The sequence below is a fragment of the Callorhinus ursinus genome, unplaced genomic scaffold (genome assembly GCF_003265705.2).
Source record: "Callorhinus ursinus isolate GAN/ISIS: 27379988/994484 unplaced genomic scaffold, GSC_fseal_2.0 scaffold29, whole genome shotgun sequence".
Lineage (NCBI taxonomy): Eukaryota > Metazoa > Chordata > Mammalia > Carnivora > Otariidae > Callorhinus > Callorhinus ursinus.
In genome coordinates this window covers 13,603,355-13,627,858 of record NW_027397091.1, presented here as the reverse complement: position 1 = coordinate 13,627,858, position 24,504 = coordinate 13,603,355, and the positions used below count along the sequence as shown (strand labels likewise).

The following is a 24,504-nucleotide window of genomic DNA, read 5'->3' as shown; positions in this document are numbered from 1 at the left end:
CAGTTCTTCAGAAAGTTTAAGAATGACATATGGTAGACTTCTGTTATATTCAGTTTCATTTGGAAGTTTCTATAATCAGTGAGAAGGCCTATGAAACAATGAGATTAAAAAAAAAACAAACCAAAAAAACGAAAAACAACCCTACCCTGAGAAATCACAGTGAGGAGTGGAAAATAATTAGGATTTGTATCACAGACAACATCAGGGCTCTTTACACCTCTTCAATTTTGCTTTTCTGTTTTGCTACAGGCAAAATTTGATTCTGAAATGCCGTGTGAAACCGTGAGTAAGATCCACCTAGTCGATCTTGCTGGAAGTGAGCGTGCGGATGCCACTGGTGCCACTGGGGTTAGACTGAAGGAAGGGGGGAATATTAACAAATCCCTCGTGACTCTGGGAAATGTCATTTCTGCCTTAGGTGGGTTTCTGCTTGTCCCCTGCTGCCTCTTACTCTTCGCGGTACTGTATTAGCACAAAGCAATTATGTTTAATGTTTGTGTTACAGACCGAGTTTATAGCCTCAAGGTTTTCTGAAGCGAAATTAGAGCAAGAAACCTCACTAGTTGTTGTTTTCTTTCTTTTTCTCTTTTTCTCCCGTGCAGCTGACTTATCTCAGGATGCGGCAAACCCTCTTGTGAAGAAGAAGCAAGTTTTTGTGCCTTACAGGGATTCTGTTTTGACTTGGTTGTTGAAAGATAGCCTTGGTGGGAACTCTAAAACCATCATGATCGCCAGTAAGAATTCCACGTTCTTTTCCTCAGCATATAGTGTTTTATGTGAACTAACTGTAGATGTGTAAGTTTCAAGTGTCTCATTAGGAAATAGTACCTTTTTTAATCTTAAAAATAATAATTTTTCTATCTTGAAGAAAATGACTACGATCCCATCTACACTATCCTATTATTAACTCTCTTTCCCATTTCCTAGTTAGATAAACTTGCCATGTGTTGTGCAAGCTGGGATACTATGTGCAGAATGACTCTCACCCTTTCTTTGCTCAAAGTACAGGATAGAAACTTTTCACTCCACGAGCTCACAGGAGAAAATCATTACAGGAACATAAAGTGAAAATAACCCAACTTCTGTTTTTCTGTTCTAAAGCAGTACATGTGGAATTTAAAATGAGGAGTTGAGAGGAAAAACAACAGTGCACATAAATGATAGCAGTTCTATACTGTGCTGCTGCATTATCACTAACAGGAAGAAGTGTAGCAGAGAAGAAAAATGTGCAAAGGGGAGACAGTCGCGTGGGGGAACTCAGAAACTTTTAAACCCACTTTCTCTTGCCCTTTCTCCCCTTCCCTTCCCTTGTTTGCATCTTCCCCACTCCCCAGGCCTTGCATTAATGCTGGAGAAAAGGGATCTATCCTGGAATGTGTACCCCAGATGCAACTGTCTAGTTACCTGAGCCCTATAGGCTGTGGTGGGGGGAGGGCAATTAACCATAGCTTTACGAGGAAAATAATTCACTGACTTACTGTTTTGAAAAATGATCATGCTCTAGATTTTTACAGGTGGTAGGCTTTGCCAAAACTTTTTAAAAGTATTTTATTTCTATGTAATATTGAGAAGTACAGATAATCTTGAAATCATCTTCTTCGTGTGTCTTCAACAGAGAAAATTCCTTAAAGTACGGTGGAGTTGAATCACAGACCTGTACCTCTGAAACAATGCAATATATGTTAAGAAAAAAAAAAAAGAAGAAGATAGCAGGAGGGGAAGAATGAAGGGGGGGAAATTGGAGGGGGAGACGAACCATGAGAGATGATGGACTCTGAGAAACAAACTGAGGGTTCTAGAGGGAAGCGGGGTGGGGGGATGGGTTAGCCTGGTGATGGTATTAAAGAGGGCACGTTCTGCATGGAGCACTGGGTGTTATGCACAAACAATGAATCATGGACATCAAAAACTAATGATGTAATGTATGGTGATTAACATAACAATAAAGAAAAAAGTATGGTGGAGTATCTCATATCTCATTTTAGAGTTGGTTAGATAGCTGATTCTAGACTTAAGAGGAGTAAAATGACATTTAATTTGGTATAGTGAGCAGCTTTCCTATAAATCTTAGATAATTTTTAATATTCATTACTGTGGCAATGAATATTTAGTCTATCCAATGACCTGGGGTTAATCTGACTTTTAAATTACGAACCAACTTTGTGTTAAATGAAACACGGAGTGCTGGATAAATTATTTTTTGAATTCATTCTTCACAGCCATTTCACCTGCTGATGTCAATTACGGAGAAACCCTAAGTACTCTTCGCTATGCAAATAGAGCCAAAAACATCATCAACAAGCCTACTATTAATGAGGACACCAACGTCAAACTCATCCGTGAGCTGCGTGCTGAAATAGCCAGACTGAAGACACTGCTCGCTCAAGGGAATCAGGTTGGGTTTTTCTAAGATTTATGGATGATTTTCTTTGAGTAATGACATCTATTTCTAGATCTTAATGAGACAATTATCTCACTCGTTGTATTGATTTGAGTAAATAAGTGCTAAGTAAAGCTTTGAATGAGTTAGCCAGTCTCTCCTTTACATTACCCTCCCATTGGCCTTTGCATTCATTATGTGCTCCATTTGGAGGATTTTATCCACTAAACCTGAAATGATTATCTGATAGTTATCAATTATGGATGGAGGGGCGCCTGGGTGGCTCAGTCGTTAAGCGTCTGCCTTCGGCTTAGGTCATGATCCCAGGGTCCTGGGATTGAGTCCCCACATCGGGCTCCCTGCTCAGCGGGAACCCTGCTTCTCCCTCTCCCACTCCCCCTGCTTGTGTTCCTGCTCTCTGTGTCTCTCTGTCAAATGAATAAATAAAATCTTAAAAAAAAAATTATGGATGGAAATTTAGCATGCAGTAGGATTAGCAGCATAATCTCCATTAGTGGAAGGAAATTGAGGTGCTTGGAGTAATATTTAAAATTCTACCCATGCATTTTATGACTTGAAAATGTATTTTAACAGAATGAAAGACTTGTTTGAAGACCTTTCCGAATCTATTTTGTATTGCCCATTACAGAGGTGGTTATGGTGGTAACAGTGACATGTGACAAGCCTGTGGCTGGCTGACATGGTGTCCCTGAGGCCTTGCTTGATTGTCAAAATGGCCTCGCTTCAGGGTCTTTTGGGATTCTAGTGAAGGGCCTTTGTCCTTTTGTTTTTTACACAGTGACCTTATCTTTGTAGCGTACACAAAGATTTACATTTTGAGATGAGTAGCGTGAATTAGGTTCTGATAGGTTTTAGATGCTGTTGTAAAGAAAGGCCACCTTGAAAGAAAATCAGGGATAGCTTTTTTTAAAAATATTCAACTTAGAAATAAAGAAAGATCTGTTTCTTCCCATTTTCTTAACCCGTAAATGGATATCTTAAGTATCATTAAAAAAATGCTTTTCTTTAAAAGCAGAGTGCTCTCTCTAGAACAACTTTTCATCTAGGAGTATATGGCCCTTGAAGTCCTTGACATACTGTAAGTGGTTTGGCCCCTGAAACTATCAGCAGGATGGAAACCTCACTGAGTCCTGAAATACACCTGACAGTTCTTTCCCATACAATGGCAGACGACAGTGGAATAGGAATTATTCATTGCACTTAGAACTATCTCCATGTATATTTTACGTTTTGATGTGGGCCTTTCCTGTGTGTGAAAGGAAGTTGCCAGAATGAATGATCCAGCTCTATGTGATGTCGTCAGCCTCCTCTGACTTACGGCATGAATCACGATAGTCATTTTAATTCATACACCATGTTATTGGGATCTTTTTTTCAGTGTTATTAAAACGTTACTTATCTGAGGTGAACATTTAAGGGTGACTTGACAGGATCACCCAAACTATTATATGTGAAGGAAAGTATTTGGAAAATTCTTGATGCAACTTATTGTACTTAATGGTTTACTAAGTTACGGGAATGAAGGAAAAAAAAAGACCAGCCTTTTTAAAATTAAACTGAGGAAATCCTTGAAGGGAGCCTTATTATATGGACAGAAAACTTTAACTTATTAAAACTTTTACATATTCTATCTGAGGAATGTCTTCAGAGGTATTGTGTGTGCCAGTTTCCTTTTATCTTCTTTTATGACCAAATTATTAAAGGAGTATTTTTGTTGCTGTGGTTTTGAAGGTGAGGATAGAAAAGATAGTTAAGTCTATTTTAGAGTGCATTGAAGATAAAATTCTTTGTTAAACCTAATACATTATAATAAAAACAGAAGTCCCAATTTAAAATAATTTATCACACTATGAAACTATAAATTATTGTGAGACAATACAGGCTTATCCCAAATTAATTAAATTTGTGATGCTCAATAAAATAAGCAGGTGTTCTTAAGTGCCCATTAAAAATCTCTGTATAATTTTTTCTGATGACATTGCTCTATTCCTACAATATTCCAAATGCTGCCATGGTTCATTGAGAATGTTATTCAAATCAAAGTTCTATTATTTGCTTAAGGACAGCTAAATAAAAATCAACTCCTCCTTCTAATAAGTTTATGTATTTGCCAGTGCAAAATGTCATGTGCATCAGAGTTTCAAAAGCACAACATAAATAAAGCACAAGAATCGAACATGTATTTGCTTACTACATAGAGATATACAGATATATATGTAGTAGTTTGTATATACATATGTATGAACTCTTTATTGAAGAATTGCGTCTGTACAGGAAAATTACATATTGTAAGAATCCAAATCAGTGAATTTTCACAAGCTGAATCCATCCATCCAGCCTGCACCCACATGAAGGAACAGAACTTACCAGCCCCCTGGAAAACCCCCTTGATGTCCCTTTTCCAGGTGCTACCTGCCATTTCCTTCAAGAGTTACCTTGAAGGTACCTACCTACCTTGAAGGTACTTACCATTACTCTGACTTCTGAGGGCATAGATTAAGTTTTACTGTTGCCAGTTTTTGTTCTTTATATAAATGGAGTCATGCAGTATATACTCTTTTGATCTCATTTCTTTCATTCAGTGTTGTGTTTGTGAGGTTGATCCACATCGTTGCACACAGTTGTAGATCTGTTCATTCTCACTGCTGTATTGAATGCCATCGTACACATATGTCTCAGCTCATTTATGCATTCTAATTTTGATGGGCATTTGGGGAGTTTCCTTTCTGGGGCTATTAGTGCTGCTATTGACTCTCTTCTCCATGTCTTTTAGTGAATGTATGGATGCATTTCTGCTAGGTTTACACCTAAGAGTGGAGTTGGTGGGTCAGAAGGTGTACATGTATTAAGTTTTAGCAAATGCTGCCAGACAATTTTTTAAAGAGCCTCTACCAGGTGAGATTCCACCATCAGTGTATGAAAGTGCCAGTTCTAGTTGCTGCAGGTCTCCAGCCACACAAATGGGATTGTCCATTGCTCATCGTAACCATCCAATGGCTACAGAGTTGTGTTACAGAAGGACTTTAATGTGCACTTCTTAGATGGTTAATGAAGTCAAGCATTTTGATTACTTGTCTTTTCAAGTGTTCTCTTTTGTTATATTTAAGGCATATTTTCAGACTTCTGCTTTGAATCTGGCAGAGACAATGTCAGTGAACTCCTTCTCTCTTGACTGTATCTGGAGATGAGAAAATTAAACAATACAGAAATGAAATAAGCCAGAAAAGTCAGGAGACAAAGCAAGACAAGAGGAGAAGATGGAAGTAGAATGAATTTCTCATTTGTGTAGCTGGAGTCACAGAGAAACTTTAAATGATAGCTAGATAATAGAAATGTCATCACGTGCAAACTTTGAAGATAGACACATCTCCGAGAGGGTCACAGAGTAAAACTGTTACATGATGTTTGTAAGACTGAGCACAGGCCCACTCGGTAATTCAAAGGGGAAAGAAGGAAGTACGAAAACAGCATTATGTTGTTTTTACATTTTATGTATATTATGTATTCCTAGAAAAAGCACTGTATTACAGCAAAGAGTGAAATTCATAATTAAAACCAAACATGATGTCAGCTTTTATAAAGGGAAAAAAAAAACAAAAAACAACCCAAGACACTATAGGAAATAGCAGGAGACAGAGCCAAACACATTTGCCACAGGGAACCATAACTTCTCTTTCTCATTTCATGAGAGCTCACATAGACCAAGGTAAGGAAGAACATAGCATATTTACATGACACCATAAAAATTTTCTGTAATCAGTACAAACCAGGAAAAAAAGATTGCCAACTTGTGCACTTTCTTTATTATGAAAAGAGCTTCTATTAAAAAGATAAGATAGGGACACCTGGGTGGCTCAGTCAGTTAAGAGTCTGCCCTTGGCACAGGTCACGATCCTGGGGTCCTGGGATCAAGCCCATGTCAGGCTCCCTGCTCAATGGGGAGCCTGCTTCTCCCTCTGCTCTTCTCCCTCCTGTTTGTGCTTGCTCATTCTCTCTCTTAAATAAATGAAATATTTAAAAAAGATGAAAGATCACAAGCTGATAGAAAAGTGAACAAAGAATATGAGCACAGTTCACAGAAAAAAGTTTCAGATGGTTCCTAATCTATGAAAATATGCTGTGTCCCTTAAAATACAATAAATGCAAATACTAAGAATAGTGAAATGAATATATATATGAAAATGGGCACATCGACAAATAGTCATTGAGCTGTGTATTTTGCTGCATGTAAATTACACCTCAAAATTCTTAGAAAACCTATCAGATGGGCACAGATGACAGTGCTTGATTGCAGAGTATGTTGGCAAGGGCGGAAGGCAGCAGGTGCTTGTCCATGTGGTTAGGGGAGTTGATGCCACTGCAGTTTTGATGTAGTATAATTGGTTTAACACATGAATTTCATATGAATATTATTTAATCCTGAACATTTTTCTTCTAAATGGACACCGTGCAAAGAGTAATTTAATTGAAAATGATTTAGTTTTACCAAATATTTCTTTTAAAAGGACTCAGGTAGGGTTTCCAAAAGGTGTGGTGGTCATGATAACCTGCATGCTTGTGTTCATTCTGATTATCTGCTGAGTAGTCGATGTGGTAGGAATGTTTCAGCTTTGAGTAGAGATGAAAGATCCCAAGAGCGGAGTCTGTAAAATTAGCCATGTTATAAAGGGGTTGCTAATTGTTTTGAAAATTGTCAACCATATATACACAGTGCAGTCACAATAACGCCTGGCACTTGCATTTCTTCACTGGCAGCTATTTGTCAATAGAAGAATTGCATCTGGATTAGGATGAACTATATATAAACTATAAATGTGTGTGGGAAGCCATAGCTTTGGGTTTCCCTGAGTGCAGTGACTCTGGTAACTGGGTGTGTCTCTTTTCCTTGGAGGTTATGCCTGTACAGGAGATGTTGCCTCCTGTGGGGTGTGGGGCTTCTAAGCCAGGGTGAGCCTCCCACATGCGGGTTTGAATCTCAGCCCTTCAAGAGGGCCAAAGACAGTAGCTTCTGACAGCTGTGAGGACTGTTGCAGAGACTTCACGAGGACCTTGCCGTCCTGTTGTTAGCTCTGCTGTCTGCTGAGTAGACAGAGGCCGTGTGGCCCCTGGTAGTCTTGTTAGCCTGAATGTAGAACTGACCCTAAGAAGATCACCTCGTGGCTGTTGCATTCATTTGAATAGAAATTGAAAAGTAAATAATAATGAAAAAATGCTACAGTCTCTGAGGAGGACAACTTGGCAATTAAAAAAAAAAAATCGTACGTATAAATGACTCACAAATTCCCTTCAAGGAACTTACCCATACAGCTATGTACATGGTAGGCAACTGGTACAGGATGGTCATTTATAGCATTGCTGGTAAAACAGAAGATCAGAAAAAACCTGCATTTCCATTAAGAGGAAAGTACTAACATAAGTTATGGAATATCTGTATAGTGGAACACTGTACAGTGCGTTGGAATTGTTCAAAAAGAACAAAGTGGATTTATTTGTTTTTTGTTTTTTGTTTTTTTATTTTTAAAGATTTTATTTATTTGAGAGAGAGAGAGAATGAGAGATAGAGAGCACGAGAGGGAAGAGGGTCAGAGGGAGAAGCAGACTCCCCGCTGAGCAGGGAGCCCGATGCGGGACTCGATCCTGGGACTCCAGGATCATGACCTGAGCCGAAGGCAGTCGCTCAACCGACTGAGCCACCCAGGCGCCCCAAAGTGGATTTATTTGTACTGAATTTTCTCCAAGATATATTGTTGAGTGAAAATGGCACTATTCAGAATAGTATTCATGCTATTTGTTTAAAAAACAACAAAAATATGCTTGCATACAACCAGAAAAACTGCAGATTTACACAGCTTATTGGGTAAGACTGGTTGCCCGTGGGATGGGGAGGGAGGAAGACCCTCTCTTTCTTTTTATTTGAGTCTAGTTGACACACAGTGTTACATTAATTTCAGGTGTACAACAGAGTGATTTAGCTTCTCTACATGGTCACCACAAGTGTAGCTACCATCTGTCACCATACAGTGCTATTACAGTACCATTGACTATATGCTCTCATCTGTACCTTTTCTGTGACCCCTTTCTTTTATTTTTATTTTTTCTTCTTTAAATTTTTTATTGTTATGTTAATCACCATACATCATTAGTTTGTGATGTAGTGTTTCATGATTCATTGTTTGTGTATAATACCCAGTGCTCCATGCAGAAAGTGCCCTCTTTAATACCCATCAACAGGCTAACCCATCCCCCCACCCCCCCCCAGAACCCTCAGTTTGTTTTTCAGAGTCCATCGTCTCTCATGGTTCGTCTCCCCCTCTGACTTACTCCCCTTCATTCTTCCCCTCCTGCTATCTTTTTCTTTTTTTTTTCTTAACATATGTTGCATTATTTGTTTCAGAGGTACAGATCTGTGATTCAACAGTCTTGCACAATTCACAGCGCTCACCATAGCACATATCTTCCCCAATGTCTATCACCCAGCCACCCCATCCCTCCCACCCCACCCCCACTCCAGCATCCCTCAGTTTGTTTCCTGAGATTAAGAATTCCTCGTATCAGTGAGGTCATATGATACATGTCTTTCTCTGATTGACTTATTTCACTCAGCATAACACCCTCCAGTTCCATCCACGTCATTGCAAATGGCAAGATCTCATTCCTTTTGATGGCTGCATAATATTCCATTGTATATATAGACCACATCTTCTTTATCCATTCATCTGTTGATGGACATGTGACCCCTTTCTTTTATTTCTGATGACATCATAGTGGGGAGTACTCGGTCCCTGCCTCTCAGATTATGAGTTCTGAACATAGTCAGAGCCGCTTTGTGCCCCACCCGGCTCCCTTTGCCTCTCCTGTCTTTCTCTGCCTTGTCCCATTTCTAACCTGATTCTGGTGTCCTGTCATTCTCATGTCAATCTTTATACCTTTGCAACATGGATAAAGAAATGGGTACATAGATTGTGGTGTAGCTGTACCATATGTGGAGTAGAACCCAGCAGTGAAAATAAATGAGTTTCATTTGCATGTATAAACATGTGTAAATCTTAGAAGCCTGTGGTTGAGCAAGACTTACGCTTCTTTTTGAACTTTTACATTGTGCATATTCAAAACAGATGAATCCTTTTAGATCTAGGGATTTAGGTTGTGTTTGATTTTGGCAGAATGTCAGCATGTTACATGTTTGTCTTTTCCCTTCGCTTTACTGATTTGTATTGCAAATGTAGGTTTTAGGATGCCACGGTTTTGAATATTATGAGATATGTACCCCATCAATTAAAGACTTAGTGATGACTGACACTTTTTGGGGGGTTGTGCAACAATACATTTTACCTCTTCCTAATAGTTTATTTGGCAGTTTTTGATAATTTATCAATCATGGATAAATCCTTCCTGTAGATAATTGCTGTTTACTAATTACAGTTCTCTTTTATGGCTTAAATTGTAGATCGCCCTCTTAGACTCCCCCACAGCCTTAAGTATGGAGGAAAAACTTCAGCAGAATGAAGCAAGAGTAAGTGATAACTCGACTTGTTATTTTTTTAAATCCTAACTTTTGCTGTTATTTTAAATGCATGCTTTTTGGCACTTGCTGTTCGAAACTCATTTTCCTTCTTCATTTCACTTAATCCTCCCTCTGCCCCACCCCATTTTTAAAGAAGCACAGTAGAGGCGCCTGGGTGGCTCAGTCAGTTAAGCATTTGACTTCAGCTCAGGTCGTGAAATCTCAGGGACCTGGGATCGAGCCAGAGCCCCGCTCTCCTCTCTAGCTCTGTGCTTAGCAGGGAGTCTCCTTCTCCCCCTGCCCCTCCTCCCCGCTTGTGCTTGCTCGCTCTCTCTCTCTCAAATAAAATATTAAAAAGCACAATAGTCGACTTTTATATATCTTATCACATTCTCTATGACTTATTAAATGTCTGGTACATGATAGTTACTGCAATTGAAATTCACACACAGGCCGTATTCTTGAAGCAGCGAGGCTGCTGGGTCCTTCAGAGCAGACGGGAGCCTTGGTCCCCACAGCTTTACCACAGCTGAAGCATGACCATCGTTTAGTTTTTTTGTCATCCTTTTACTTTGTTTCTGGCAGGAAGTGTGGCCCTTGGAGGATCTCTGAATACTCCAGATAGATGCTTAGTTTCCCTTAAGTTAGAGAGTTGAGGCAGGAAGAGTGAGTGGCAGGGAGTGCCTGGCAGACAGGGCAGCTCTGGAAATGTCGTGGCCCCGACATTTCATGGCTGACCTGATTCTGTACTGTTTTTGTTTTCTAAAAAAATACTCCTCTGTGGAAAGAAAAACAGGCATTGGGAACATTTTTGGGATTGGATTTTGTTCACTGTGCTGAATGGTTAAAACAGAGAAAGAAAATTGGATTCTGTTGGTAAGCTCTTCAAGAATACACAATATTGAAAATATAAATTGGGTTTTAGTTAGGAACTTGTTGACACTTCCCTAGATAATTATGCTGATGAATTTGCTGATAATAGCATTAGTAAAAACATTAGTTTCTTAATCCCTATTTTTCTCATGAAATTTTATATTTTAGTACTCAAATTCTAATTTTGAGTGCCTTGAAATGTCTGGATATAGTCTTAAATTGTTTCTTAATAATCGTTTTCAGGAATACCTAGCAAGTTAATAGAAACCAATAAACATTTTAATTTAAATGCATTACACATGCTGTTTCAGAAATGACTACCTATCTCGTTCATAACAATTTGTAAGTTTAATCTAGTTTTTTTGCTGAACTTTTACAATTGTTTACTATCTGCTTGGCTGTAAATCTTATCACCTGATCACTTGTTAGAGATGGTATCCCACGTTTGTCTATTTTATAAATGAAGATTATTTGCTTTAAATTCAATAGTAAAATCAACTCAAGGCATACTTAACAATTTGTTTAAAGCTAGAATTATTTGATTGAATTGGAAAAGGATTGACTGGCTTGTCGTTTCTTCAGGGAGAGCAAACCTCTTGGTGAAATGCAGAAGCATTTACTGTTGAATGCTGTGTTTCTCAGATAAATTGCCAGTGAGAATCTGTTAACTGATTATTATCATAAATTGGTAAATTCCATACACCAGTCTTTTCTTCTCCTATAGGGAGAGAAGGCATAAGACTATTCCCTCTCTCAAAGCTTCTCCAAAACAAACCCTGATAGCCATGTGGCTTTAATTGCTATCATTAGAGACTGATGTTGGCATCACTCGGAATGGAAGAGTGGAGCATGCATGCAGTCCCAGGCCACAAAGACAGTCTTCTCAAACCATTAAAAACACACAAAAAACAAAGCTAGAGAGGGTTGGTCCTGTGTCTCTTATTTATTTATTTTTAACCAAGAAGATGATGGATTTTGACTTTACTAACTAGTAAAAATGAGGAGATACAATTTAAACTTAGTCCACTTGGGGTAAATGGAGTAAAATGAATGACCGCTGAACGATTGGATATAGGTGGGTTAGGTATGTTTTGGTTTTGTTCTTGGGTAAACCATCGCTCCGGTTTCTCCAACTCTTGTCAGTCACAAAGGCTTTCTGTCAGGGAGGTTTCTGACATGAATGCCCTTTCCAGTTACCATAGTCAGTGGCTTGTAGGAAGTGTCTTCCTCTTGGAAGAGAGTGTGCAGCAAGTGTATTCAGGCATGCACTTTGGTCTGGTTAAGTAAGCTAACTTCTCAGTGGGAAGAGCAGTAGGTTCAGATGGGATAAGAGTGCGGAGGTGGCAGAGGTGCTAAATTGGAGGAGGAGAAAGGCTTTCAAGGACAGAGTGTCCTCTGTCCAATCATGTCATTGCCCCGCCACCCCCCCCATTACTCTGTTTTAGCTTCAGGGATATTCCTTTTTACAGGACACATTCTTTTTTTTTTTCTACCTATCACTGAGTTACTTACTAGAATGACTTACTAGGAGCATTTAGAAAGTTTTATGGAACCAGCAGAATATTTTCATTAAATTTGAGAAGCAGTTTCTAACTGTGCTGTGTTCAACAATTGGGAATGTTTTCTCCCCTGAGTTATAGCAGACTGGAAAGAAGCTGATTTTTATCAAAACGTTTTTGCTTTTACTAAAAGTTATTAAAGAGCTTTTTTTTTAAAGATGGAATGAGATTTATAAACCCTATTAATTAGCTAAAAAAGCAGATTATCTCTTAAAGAAAACTGTAGCATCCAAGGTGATTTAATCACCATATCTAATTAGAAAAATCACTGTTTTTTAGAACCTAAAGTATAAATTAGGAAAAAGTAACCCATTTAATGGGACATTGTCATCCTTGTCATTTTTGATTAATATCCAAGGAAGCAGCTTTTATTTAAGTATACCATGAAAAAAGAGTGTTGTAAAACTTTAGGCAACTTGACAAATTTTTTTCCTTTTCTTTCCTTTGCCTTAATGTAGGTTGTAGGATGAGATCAGCTCGTTTGATTTATCCTTGGTAATGGCTCTTTCAGGGGCTGAAATTGCTATCTAATTAAAATATATCGTACATCCTTTCATAAGCTCTAAGAGTTTGGAAACTTTCTAGAAGAAAATCGCAATAATTTTCTTATGGAGCAATCATACATGTGTGTTTTTCCTTTTAGGTTCAAGAATTGACCAAGGAATGGACAAATAAGTGGAATGAAACCCAAAATATTTTGAAAGTAAGGACTGTAATAAGGTGCCTTAATCTTATTATCTAGATTTAAACAGGTAAAACTTTTTTTCTTTCTCCCTCAAATATGGCTATTATGTGCTTTGCTTAAGGTAAGATTGGTGACTTTTGGGGGATTGGGGTTCTGGTTTGATTTTGAAGAAATGGAAATATAGCTATGAGACATTAAAGCTCTGTGTGTTTTAACATGTAGAGGGGATGCTGATACTTCTGTTTCCACTTGTTGGAGTTTCCATTTTTGACTCAGCACGTATTAAACTCAGTTAATATTCAAGGGCATCCTTAATATTCAAGGGCATCCTTCCTGCCTTTGTTAAATCCAGTGTAAAAGTGATATGTTAGATGAGAAAAAAAAATATGTTCCACGGCAATATTGTAGAATGTGCATGCATTAGCATGGCTAGATTTCAGAAATTTCTGAACTAGTAATTTCCTATTGGAATTTTGATCTGTGTGTCTCAAGGGCTAGACAGAGATGGTCTGCCTGTTTGGCAAGGCTCATCGTGAAAGGTGTCACCAGTGGCCTCCAGTTTTCATCCTCAAAATGCTTCAAAATACGTATTTCTTCATGTTCCAGGTTTTTGCTGCGTTGGCAGGAAACCTGAGTCTTCTGTTGAGGGTCCGCCATGCCAGGTTTGAGGTTCAGACTTGAATATAAGCTTTGATAGTGTCTGACCTCGCCCACAAGAGAAGGTGATTCAGAGACCACTGAATCCTGGGTTTGTTTTTTAGGCCTATTTAGGCAAAACTTTCCTGGAGGAGTGAAGTCTCCTCTACCATTAGCGAGGCTGGGTAGATGAAGTTTAGCTGCATGTCCTGGCAGAACCCTAACTTGGATCCCCTGTACATGAAAATGGGGCACCCACTTAACTGTCATGGGGGCAAGCTCTTGAAGGGCCTGGATTAGCCAGTTAGTTCTGTGTCTAACAGCTCGGAGAGGAGCATATTGTGTTCAGTTCTCCATGTGCCCTTTAGGTGGCTTGGCCTGCTCTCAGGCTTGAAAAGACTGTTTCTCGTGAGGTGGGAGATTATGCTGTGCTTCTCAGCGTGGGTGGGTTGGTCATGATGGTCTGAGAGATGATACTTCCAGTTACAGAAAGCACTGCCCTGAGTGAGGGGTCCTGAGCCCAGACTTTGTTTTCTCCCCTCCTGGTTCTGGTGATAGTGTCGTATTATTTTGAGGTACTTCTTCAGCGTTTCCTGTGTGGAGAGATTTTTGTGCAGGAAACCGAGCCTGCAGGGTAGTCGGGTGTGGAATAAACACCCCCCGAGACATGGGTAGTTTTCATCCTGCGGCGGCATCAGCTCTCAGAAAGAGTGCCGCCTCCCCTGACTGTGAAGCCCACGTTGTTTGATCTTTCATGGCACAACGTACACTCTCCTTGGTAAATCTGCAAAGAGAGAGGATGGAAATCTGTTCCAGTTAAGGAAGAGAGAAACCAAATAGTTAGCTCTGAAAATCAGTGCTTGTAGTGCCAGTCAGCATGGGCAGCAGCGCACCAGAACCTTGAAGACTTGAGCCTCGCCCTTCTGCTGTGGGCTCTGTGGGTCCCTGGAGGAGGGGTTTTGTGGCAGCTCCGTGGAGGGATCCTTCCTGAGAGCGGCCATGATGAACCATCAGCTCCTTTGTTATGCTTTTCCTCCTAAGGTGGTTCTGGGCCCTGAAGCTAAGTCATCCTGCAATTCCATTATTCATACATCTTTTTATTTTTATTTTATTTTTTATAACTTTTCAGATGAGAAGAGTGGAAATGTGATGTGTGCTAGGTGTTAAAGGTTATGAGAAAGTCTAATGATATTTCACATTTTTCCGTCTCTTGCTCTTGCAAGCCCATTTTGGATTTCTCTGCTGGTATTTGTGTTTTAAATCTGTAGTCATTTTCTACTCACATTTGATATTTTAAGGGCTGTCTTCCTCTCTTATTGGAAGACAGTGCCTGAGGCCTGAGGTAAAGAAAAAAAAAGGCAGCTGCTCAAATGCTGTTTTTGAAAACATTCTTTGGAAATTGATGAGGGAAAGAGAGTGTTATCCGATGAGTTTGTGTGGTTTATGAAATCCTTTCCCATGTTTCTTTTGTTGGATTGTTCCCTCAATCAGCTTCTGCTCCAGTAATGCTGTATAGAATCCACTCCAACCCAGTGGCTTAAAATAGCATTTTCCCTCATGCATGTACAGGTTGGCTGGGGGTTGGCTGGGTGAGTCTGGTTTGGCTGGGCTCTGGTCCAGGCTGTGGGTGGGTTCCAGGTCTGCTCCACATGTCTCTCATCCTTTTGGACCAGCTGTTGTCCAGGGCATGCTCTTCTCATGGTCTTGGCCAAGGTACTAGCAGGCAGGCCTAGTTGTGTAAGCACGTTTCAATATTTTGTTTGCACCGTATCTTCTAGCATCATGTTGACCAAAGCAGGTCACTTGGCTGAACTGGAAAATCAAGGGGGAAAGAAGTACACTTCATTCACAACAAGGTGATGTCAACGGTGTAAATGTACAACCTGCTTTGGGATCAGTGGTTTAATTTACACACACCCATGTTTAAATGTGAGTCTTCAAATTTTGGGAACTTGCTCTTCTAGAGAATTTGCACATTTTGTAGAGACCAGCCCAATGAACCAGTAAGTTCCCAGGATTATGTTCATTGTCAGGACCTAGTTGTTGAGTCTGCCCATTTGCCAGTTATTGTCCTTTTCAAGCCCCCAATTCTGAACATCCAAGGAGAGACCTTTGGGGAGAAGAATGAAGAGAGTTAAAATATCCAGGGGATTGAAGGGAGCGGTGAGAGCTGATTCGGTGTTTGTTGGCACTGTGACTGCCTGCCTTGTTGCTTTTTCTTGTCTAAGTGTATCGGTGGGTCGTTTCAGAGGAAACCATGGGTATTGTTTGAAGAGAGGACTAAGGAGAGGAGCATAACCCATCTTCTCAGTCATCAGAATGATCTTCTTTGTTGGTGTTGAGCCATCTGTGCCATATGCTTGTATCTCCTCCTTCAGTTTGAGACCCAGGATTAGTCTGTCAGCATATATCACGCAGAGTTGCTTCAGGAATATATGGGAGCCCCCTTTCATGCAGGGGTAGGAGTCTCAGTGTGTAAGGCAAAGATTCCTTAGTGGCAGAATTATACTTAGAAATCCCTTCATTTCCCTGGAAATCACTAGATCCTCAGCTCCTGGATGCTCACAAGCCAAGGAGTAACTTTGTTCCCTTCTTTTAATTTGGTCTGTGGCTTCCCTTGCTCTGGATCAGTGATCCAAGGTCCTCTTGCGTGGGGATGGAGGGAGAGTGGAAGGCTGCTGGCCACATTCGTGCTCTGAGAACGGGTGATGGCTGTTTATAGCCAGGCTTGTGGCACCATGGTGACAATGGTGGAGCCTCAGGTTTTGATCTGTGGAACTCGGATCTCAGACTTCAGTTCTCTTTCTGACTCACTGGGTCATGACACTTACCCACAGATGTCTCATACCCTGGTTCCTAGCTTGGAAATCAGGGTGGATGGCAACCTCTTCCCTAGATCCAAGTTAACGGGCTAAGACATAATAAAGTCCTTGGATTTATTTGAAAGTGGCTAATGAAGGTACAAAGTATGTTAATCTTAAGGAGGCCATTCTTGGGCAGTTAGGTAATGAAAATTTTATTATCTTCCACAGTGTACTCTGTATATCCACTCTCTTGCCCCTTAGCCTGCCTGCCTTATTTTCATTAATCTTCATTTTCTGGAAATTAAAGTCCAGACTTCCAGAGGCAGCAATCTCCTCAGTTCCCTGTTTACTTTGACAGTTCTCCCTGCCCCAGGACCCCTGGAATCCCACCTGCGCTACCAGATGTCCTGCTGGTCCCTGTGCATACCCGCACATTGGGTCTCTTAGTGTTTCTTGGCTTTTGCCTGTGTTGCTCCACCATTCCAGATGCTTCCTTCCCCTTTCAAGGCCTGTCAGAATCACGTGGAAGCGCTCTCTCTGGTCACACTTCTCCCGCACTTCCCAGTTGGAATGATTTTGTTCTCCTTGGGCCTTTATAGCATTTGGTTTTACCTCTGTTGCAGCATCCATTATAATCTGAGGTGGGTGACCTTGATTTCTCCCTCTGAACAGGAGCAGGGTCTAGGCAAGGACTGTCTCTTTATCATCCTGTGAGCCAGCTTCTGGAACTCTGCTTCTCACAGAACAGGCATGCAGCAGAAACTTAACTGCATTAAAGTAATATCAAGAAACAAAAACCAAGACCTTTATATTATTTTGCTAGGGTTGTCATATGAAACATCACAGACTGGGAGGGCTTAAACAGCAGAAATTTATTTTCTCACCGTTCTGGAAACTAGAAGTCTGAGACCAAGGTGTCGGCGGGGTTGGTTTCCCCTGAGGCTTCTCTCTCTAGCGTGTGGTTGGCCTCCTTCTCTCTGTGTCCTCACATGGCCTTTTCTCAGTGTGCCTGCTCCGCTGGTCACCCTCTGTGTCCGAATCACCTCTTTTTATAAGGACATCGGGCAGATGGTACCCTAACTGCTTCATTTTAGGGTAATTACCTCTTTGAAGGCCCTGTCTCCAAATACAGTTACATTCTGAGGTACTGGGGAGTAGGACTTCAGCAGCTGAATTTTAGGGGCACACAATTCAGTCCATAACGACCTGGAAGCATACAGATCTGATGGTGTGGTGGGAGAAGTAACACGGAGTGTTGTGCACACAGTGGTCTTGTTCCTACCTCTACATTCCACCATATGTTCCTCATTCTTCTTTGAAAGCCTTATACGTGAGTGTGTGTTTTTTATTCTGGGAAGGAATGTGGGTGGCTGCCTTCCTTTAGATTATGGTCCCATCCTTCATTTGGATCAATTCGCCTTTCAAAGTGTGGCTTCTGGATCAGCAGCAGTACTGTCATCTGTGAGCTGGTCAAAGCTGCAGGCTCTCAGGCACCCCCACAGATGCGCTCTGTCAGAATCTAAGATGCCCGGGTCTGCACCATTACATTTGAGGAAAGGTGGAACAGTCTTGGGCTTCTTTGCTCTCAGATCTCTTCTCCCCCTTCTCTGGCTCTGCCCTGGGTCATGGGGGACAGACTCCCGGGGGCTGCCCTTTCTCGGGCTCCTGTGGGACTCTCTGGGAGATTGGAGCGAGAGAGCAGACCTCTCGCGCTCCAGCTTCTTGTGGCATCCACATGGCCCCTCCTGCATGCCGTTCTGCCTGGTGACACAGCCCTGGCCTCACCCCTGTGTCCCTCCTGCCCACGAGTAATGCCGGTTCCTGCTGGTGTCAGTTTGTCGGTGGCCTCACCATCCTCAGTGGCTTTCAAGCTCCTCCTTTAGCCAAGTAACCAATTCCCTGCTTTAAAGCACCTGCGATATAAGCCCTGAAGTAGTTTCTGGTTCATGGTTCAACCTGGTCTGGTAGCAGAGTCCCACATCCCAGTCTCTTGCCATGCTGTGCCAGCTCCTGAGAGTCTGCGTTGACTCCTCTTTCTGACCTCTCTAGTCTCTTAGAATGCTGCCCCAATGTGTTTTTCATCCTGGCTGCATTTGTGTTAAACGGTGATAACTCTCCTGGGTCTTGGAACTTAACGTTGTGATAAATCCAGCATCTATAAGCCTTGGGATCACTGCCTTCCTGAGGCCGCGGTATCAGTTCGTTCCCCTTTTGCATAGCTTCGGTATTGTGCTGACTGCTCAGCGTTTGAAGTGGTTTATAAAGTGACTCCTTAATACCCCTCCTGTGTGCCTTTTGGCTTGGCTTTTTATGAATCCCGTATGTTTTACTGCTGATGAATTTTTTCAAGTAACGAGTCCCCAAATGCTTTCTTTGTCCATTCCCATTCCCCCCACACCACCACCCTTTGCATACCTCTTTGGTTTGTCTGCTCAGTACACGGTTTGGTTTCTCTGTTCTCACATTTCATAACGAATGAAAAAAGTGCTCAAAGATATGTTGTCTGACTTCCAAATAACTCCTTGAATTCTGTGCTTCAAAATAAATCACAGTCAGTTTGGCCTGTAGCATAAAGCTCTCGAGTGTCTGACAGATGGCGTGGCAGAAGGGAGTGCTGACTCTGGGCCTGGGCTGTCCAGAGCCCAACCGCAAAGTGCTGCCTGCAGCCCCGAGAACGCTCTCTGTTTGAATCCCTCCAGCACTGGCTACTCTTCCCATTTTTTTTTAATAAATAGGGTCTCTTCCTTACTGAAATCATATCCTTTGATGACTCGGGGTCTGACTTGCTTTTGTGTTTTCATTGCCCTGCACGGGACATCTGACTGTGACTTGGCACCAGGATGGGTTGGGGAGGAAGCAGGCCGCCCAGATGCAGAGGCTGCCCCTTGAGAGACTTGCCCTTGAAAAGTGAACTAGTTGTATAAGTCGAATGAAAGTTGTTGTTGATGTTGTTTTTTTCAGGCATTAATTAAACAGATTTTTTTTTTCTTGCATACAGTAAGCAATGTTTGTTGAATTGAATTTGGGGATGGAGCATATTTGAATCTATGTGACAGTGGGATCCTAATGCAGATGATTTAAGTTTAAATCGTGCTGGTGTCTTAATATTCCATGTCTGGGGAAGAGAAGAGGCAGGACACGACAGGCCCGTGGCAGAGCTCAGTAGCACTTTGGTGGAAGAAAGTGTTTTACTCTTTCAGAATGTTTTGACTAATAAGAAATAGAGTAAAATGAAATTGGAATCCTTTCTTGGTTAAGATTTTCTAACCTTAAATTTCATGGGTAGGCTTACTTTAAACCAGCTGATTTCGGTTTTATGATGGAATCAGTCAGCTGAACTTTTGTCTCTGGAAGATTATGGCAACCTGTAAAAGATTTTTCCCCCCCCCCGGGCTGTCTGTGGTTTTCCATTTCATGGAGCCAATGTGTGTTGGGGAGTGTAATGGGTTTGGAAGCAGCACTAATAATTGGGGCTGTTGCTCAGCAGATTATGGCAGGCCTTTGGATTCCTGCTGCCCAGGGCATCGAATCCTCTGGTTTCTAGAAGACCTACAAACAGATCACGGGAGGGATGATGCTTTTTGTGGCCTTTGTCCCCTTTAGATGCAGTTAATCTTGACCTCTTCTTGGTACAAGAATTGAACCTGGGGGTAGCTTTAGGATAGAATTTTGTTTATGGACATCGATTTTGCCCAGATTTTGGATTAAGGAGGAGACATCTTTGTCAACCATGGGTCACCTTCCTTATTAGCAACTGTTTGGGCATTTGATGGTTCAAAATTCTGACCTCAGACAGTCTCACATATTGTTTATAGCTTGTAATAGCATCTAAAAATACAGAGTGTTGTCTCTAGGGCTTATTTGGCTATGTGAAGATACCACGTTGAATTTCCAAGTGTTCATACAAACAGAGATTGGCTGCAGTGGGAGTTTTAGAAGTCACTGCTCTTTCCCCTTTGGTTTTCATTGTGAAAAGAGAGTCAGTCCAGCTCAGCACCTGCTTATTAGTGCTGTCCACGCGCAGGTCATGCCTTTACGATCTCAGTAACTGCCATGTGAGTTTCATTTTTGTAAGTTTTAAAAACTTTATTTTCAAACTTTTGAAAGCTTTTCGGTAAAGAAGGGATAAAAGGTGGTGAGCATTTTTTTTTTTTGACATACCAGTATCCTAATAAACTAGGATTGCTGCCTATGTCGATGAAGAAATTCTTAGTGTTACTGTGAATAAGAATATTCTCCCTGTAATGGCTTGCCTAGCTTGACTCATTTTATCTCTTCCGTCCATCTACCGACCACCTGTTTATCCATCCATCCATTCCTGTCCTCTCCTCTCTCCCTCCCTCATTCATTAAACATATGTTTATTGAGAGCATCTTATGTATTAGACGTAGTTCTAGACACCGAGTATAACCAATGAACAAACCAAACAAAAAAATCTTTGCCCTCATGGAGACTATTACATCCTAGTGCTAGAAGACGTTTTCCCCCAATTGGGCATTTTTTTGTAAATCTCCCATAACCTCTCTTCTCCTTTTATTTTTTTATTTTTTTTAAAGATTTTATTTATTTATTTGACAGAGACACAGCGAGAGAGGGAGCACAAGTGGGGAGTGGGAGAGGGAGAAGCAGGCCCCCCGCGGAGCAGGGAGCCCGATGCGGGGCTCGATCCTAGGGCCCCGGGATCATGACCTGAGCTGAAGGCAGACGCGTAACGACTGAGCCACCCAGGCGCCCCTCTCTTCTCCTTTTAAAATAGATTTGTTGGGGTACCTGGGTGGCTCAGTCAGTTAAGCGTCTGACTCTTGGTTTCAGCACAGGTCGTGATCTCACAGTTGTGGGATCGAGCCCTACATCAGGCTCTGTGCTCAGCGTGGAGTCTGCTTCTGATTCTCTCTCCCTGTCTCTCTCATGCAAATAAATAAATAAATAAATATAATCGTTTAAAAAAATAGATTTGTTGACAAAACAATATAGTCCTCTCTGATGTGTGATGCTGGAGGCCTCTGATTATGTAAACTACATATCTTACTTTTTCAGTTCTAGTATTTTATTAATTAAGTTTACTTAAAAAGATAACTTATGCTAAGTGTATTAATATATCTATATTTATAGTGCTTTGAAAAGCCCCAAAGGCATAGAAAGCTTTCTTTTCTTTCTTTCTTTTTTTTTTTTAAAGGGAGAGAGAGAGAGAATGTGTGTGGGGGAAGGGGTAGAGGGAGAGGGAGAAAGAATCTTAAGCAGGCTGTACACCCAAGCACTTGAGCCTGACACAGGACTTGATCTCACAACCTTGAGATCATGACCTGAGCTGAAATGAAGACTTGGGCACTTAACCAACTGAGCCACCCACATAGAAAGCATTTTTAAAATTGATATCCATTAGGATGTAAACTCCATGAGGATATAGTTTCTGTTTTGTTTGCTGCTGAGCAGGTCTGAATGCTGAATAAATGGAAGGCTAGAAAGGCCCCACGTGGGGATATGTTACTAGAGAAGTTGTTTATGAATGAGTTCATCAGTGTAGGCTCATTGTTCCTTTTGTTAGGTTATAAATTCCTTGAGGTCAGGGAACATGTTTGTTCATTTTTGTATCTCTCATAAATTCTAGTGCTTTATATACTAGTTCTTTATAACTAGGAAGTGTACAGCGAATAGTGGTTGAACTCAGTCAACTGTGTTCTCCCATTTCTGAGAATATTTCAGGACAAGTTTGAGGACTTTTGCTGCATAACAATCTTCCCGAAAACCTAGTGGCTTTAACAGACTTAATATTTTCTATGATTTTGTGGTATAGGCTGGCTCAGCAGATTCCCAGGATGATCCAGAACGGCTTCACTCACATGGCTGGTGGTTGGCTCAATGTCACCTGTGCATGATCTGGCCTTGTTTCTCTCATTCTTGGGCTTGTTGATATGGTGGTCTCAAGGGAGGCTGAGCCCCAGTATCAAAGCATTTTTTCAAACCTTCACTTGTACTTAATTTGGTAATGTCTCCTTGGCCAAAGCTACTCATGCGGCTAAAACCAGGGTTAGGTGTGAGGGGATTACCCAATGGCGTGGGTTCAGGGTGAGCAGTGATTCTTTCCATTTTTGCAAAAAACCTGACCACAATCATCTTTTTTCTCTGTTCGCCTTATCCCTTTGCCTTACCAACCAGCCCCAGTGATTTGCAACTGCGTTTATATGTGTGAACGTGGATTTGGATTGGGGGTTGCAATAAAAATGAATTGAGAGAACATTATAAGAACTTACTTGTCTCCCCCACTCTAATCTGCAGACTAATGCGGATGACTTCGTGTCTGTTTGAACAAAAGTCACCTACAAAACCCCCATGTGCAAAGCCCTTTATCTTTTTTAGTGCATTCACACGTACTATCTCATTGGCTTTTTCTTGATCTGAAGCAAGAGAAAAAAAGATGTGATTGCACTTGACATAGTATGAAGTTGTTAATTTGTCAACCTTTCATGAAAGTTAGACTCTGGCTGTTAATTTCCATCAAATTGTGTGTTCTCCCTTTTCTAAAGTTCTGCTCTTGCACCTGTTTTTTAAGATGAAGGGCAAAGTAATACAGTTCATTGTTCTCTGAAATTGGGACTCGATAATTAATGGGGGGACCACTGTCAACGCTACAGCACTGGAGGTTGACTGAAGAACTTGGCAGGGTCAGAGGCTAAGCAAGCGATTCCCAGAACCAGCTCTGATGCTGTTAATAATGCCAAAGCTGCCATATTTTCCATGGCAGTTTTCATCTTGAAGGAACTGCCCATAAATAAAGGCAATGCAAGTATATGTTTGTTCTTACTTTTGAATAACGTTTCTGGAGCAAAAGGCTCAGAAATAAGTCAAATGCACTGTGTTAAATGTTGGAACCATGCGATAAATTATTTTGAATATATAGGGGATTTTCCTTCTGATTTTTTGCAGTGAGGCATGTGCGCTGACGGGCTCTTAACTGCATATTTATTGCCATGGTCAGGGAGGAAAAGATTGCCTGGTCATATGAAAGTGTGCTTTATGTGCACCTGAACTCCCTGGGTGTGCTAAAATGTAGGAACTTGGTTTTGTTGGCAGGGGGCTTAAAAAGTGACCATTTCATGGTACAGATCAGTTTATTGTTCATGTCACCCAGGAGCACATCTAACTCACCTTGGATTCATTCTAGCAGTTGTGGGTTTGGAGAAGAGTGCATGCTGGGGAGAGGTGGGAGGTGGGTGTGGAGTGAGGAGATGGCTTGCAACCTGCCTCACCTAGAGACTTTTGCTTGTGCACTCTTCTGACCTGGGTCACCTTGACCTCTCCAATTCCCAGAACCTCACTGTAGGATGCAGACAATAATCATACCTATCACGTAAGGTGACAAATGAATACTTATTGAATGTTTTAGAGTGGTGTTCAGGACATAGTTAGCAGTGTAAGCATTACAGTAATGTTAACCATTTTTTATTTGTTTGGTTTTCTGGGAATCCATCCTCTTATATGTAAACTGCCAGTAATAAATGTCCTCCCAACTGGGCAGAAAAAAAATTTACGTATATACAGAAGCTTTCAAAAGTATATAGTTTTATGCGGTTACAATGTGGCATTACTTCCAAGACATTTTATGGTGTGGCATTTTATGTTTGTTTATTTCAAGTAATAGAAAATCCAGTTCCAAACTTGCTTAAGTGGTGAAGTTTCAGCTCACAGAAGAGTATTGGTCTGGAGGTAGCATGGGATTAAGGCATGGTTTGATCAGGGCACTGGTTCTCGTTCTCTGGGATTGTTCTTTGTTTTGCCTTTTTGTTGTAATGACTTCATCCTCTCACACATTCTGCTCTTGGAATGGCAAAGCAATAGTAGCAATTACAGCTTTATATCCACCTACCACGCCATCTAAATTCGAGGTGTCTGGGTTTCAGAGTTCCCAACAGAATTCTGAGCTTTGCACTGAGTGGTACATTTCTGAACCGATCCTTGGGGCCAGGGAGATACCCTGTGCTAACTGGCCTTGGCTTGGGTTATCTAAATCAATCACTTTGATAAGGAAATGGGTGACCCTGATT

The 24,504-nt window shown here is 41.1% G+C and overlaps 1 protein-coding gene across 1 annotated transcript in view; it reads left to right on the top strand.

Moving 5' to 3' along the window:
* KIF16B (kinesin family member 16B) overlaps positions 1-24,504 on the top strand; it is a 312,760-nt gene that overhangs the window by 63,554 nt on the left and 224,702 nt on the right. The window contains exons 8-12 of the mRNA XM_025876849.2: positions 250-418; positions 603-734; positions 2,220-2,395; positions 9,849-9,914; positions 12,981-13,040. Of these exons, the coding sequence (XP_025732634.1) occupies positions 250-418; positions 603-734; positions 2,220-2,395; positions 9,849-9,914; positions 12,981-13,040 (603 nt within the window). The remainder of the gene's footprint in view (positions 1-249; positions 419-602; positions 735-2,219; positions 2,396-9,848; positions 9,915-12,980; positions 13,041-24,504) is intronic.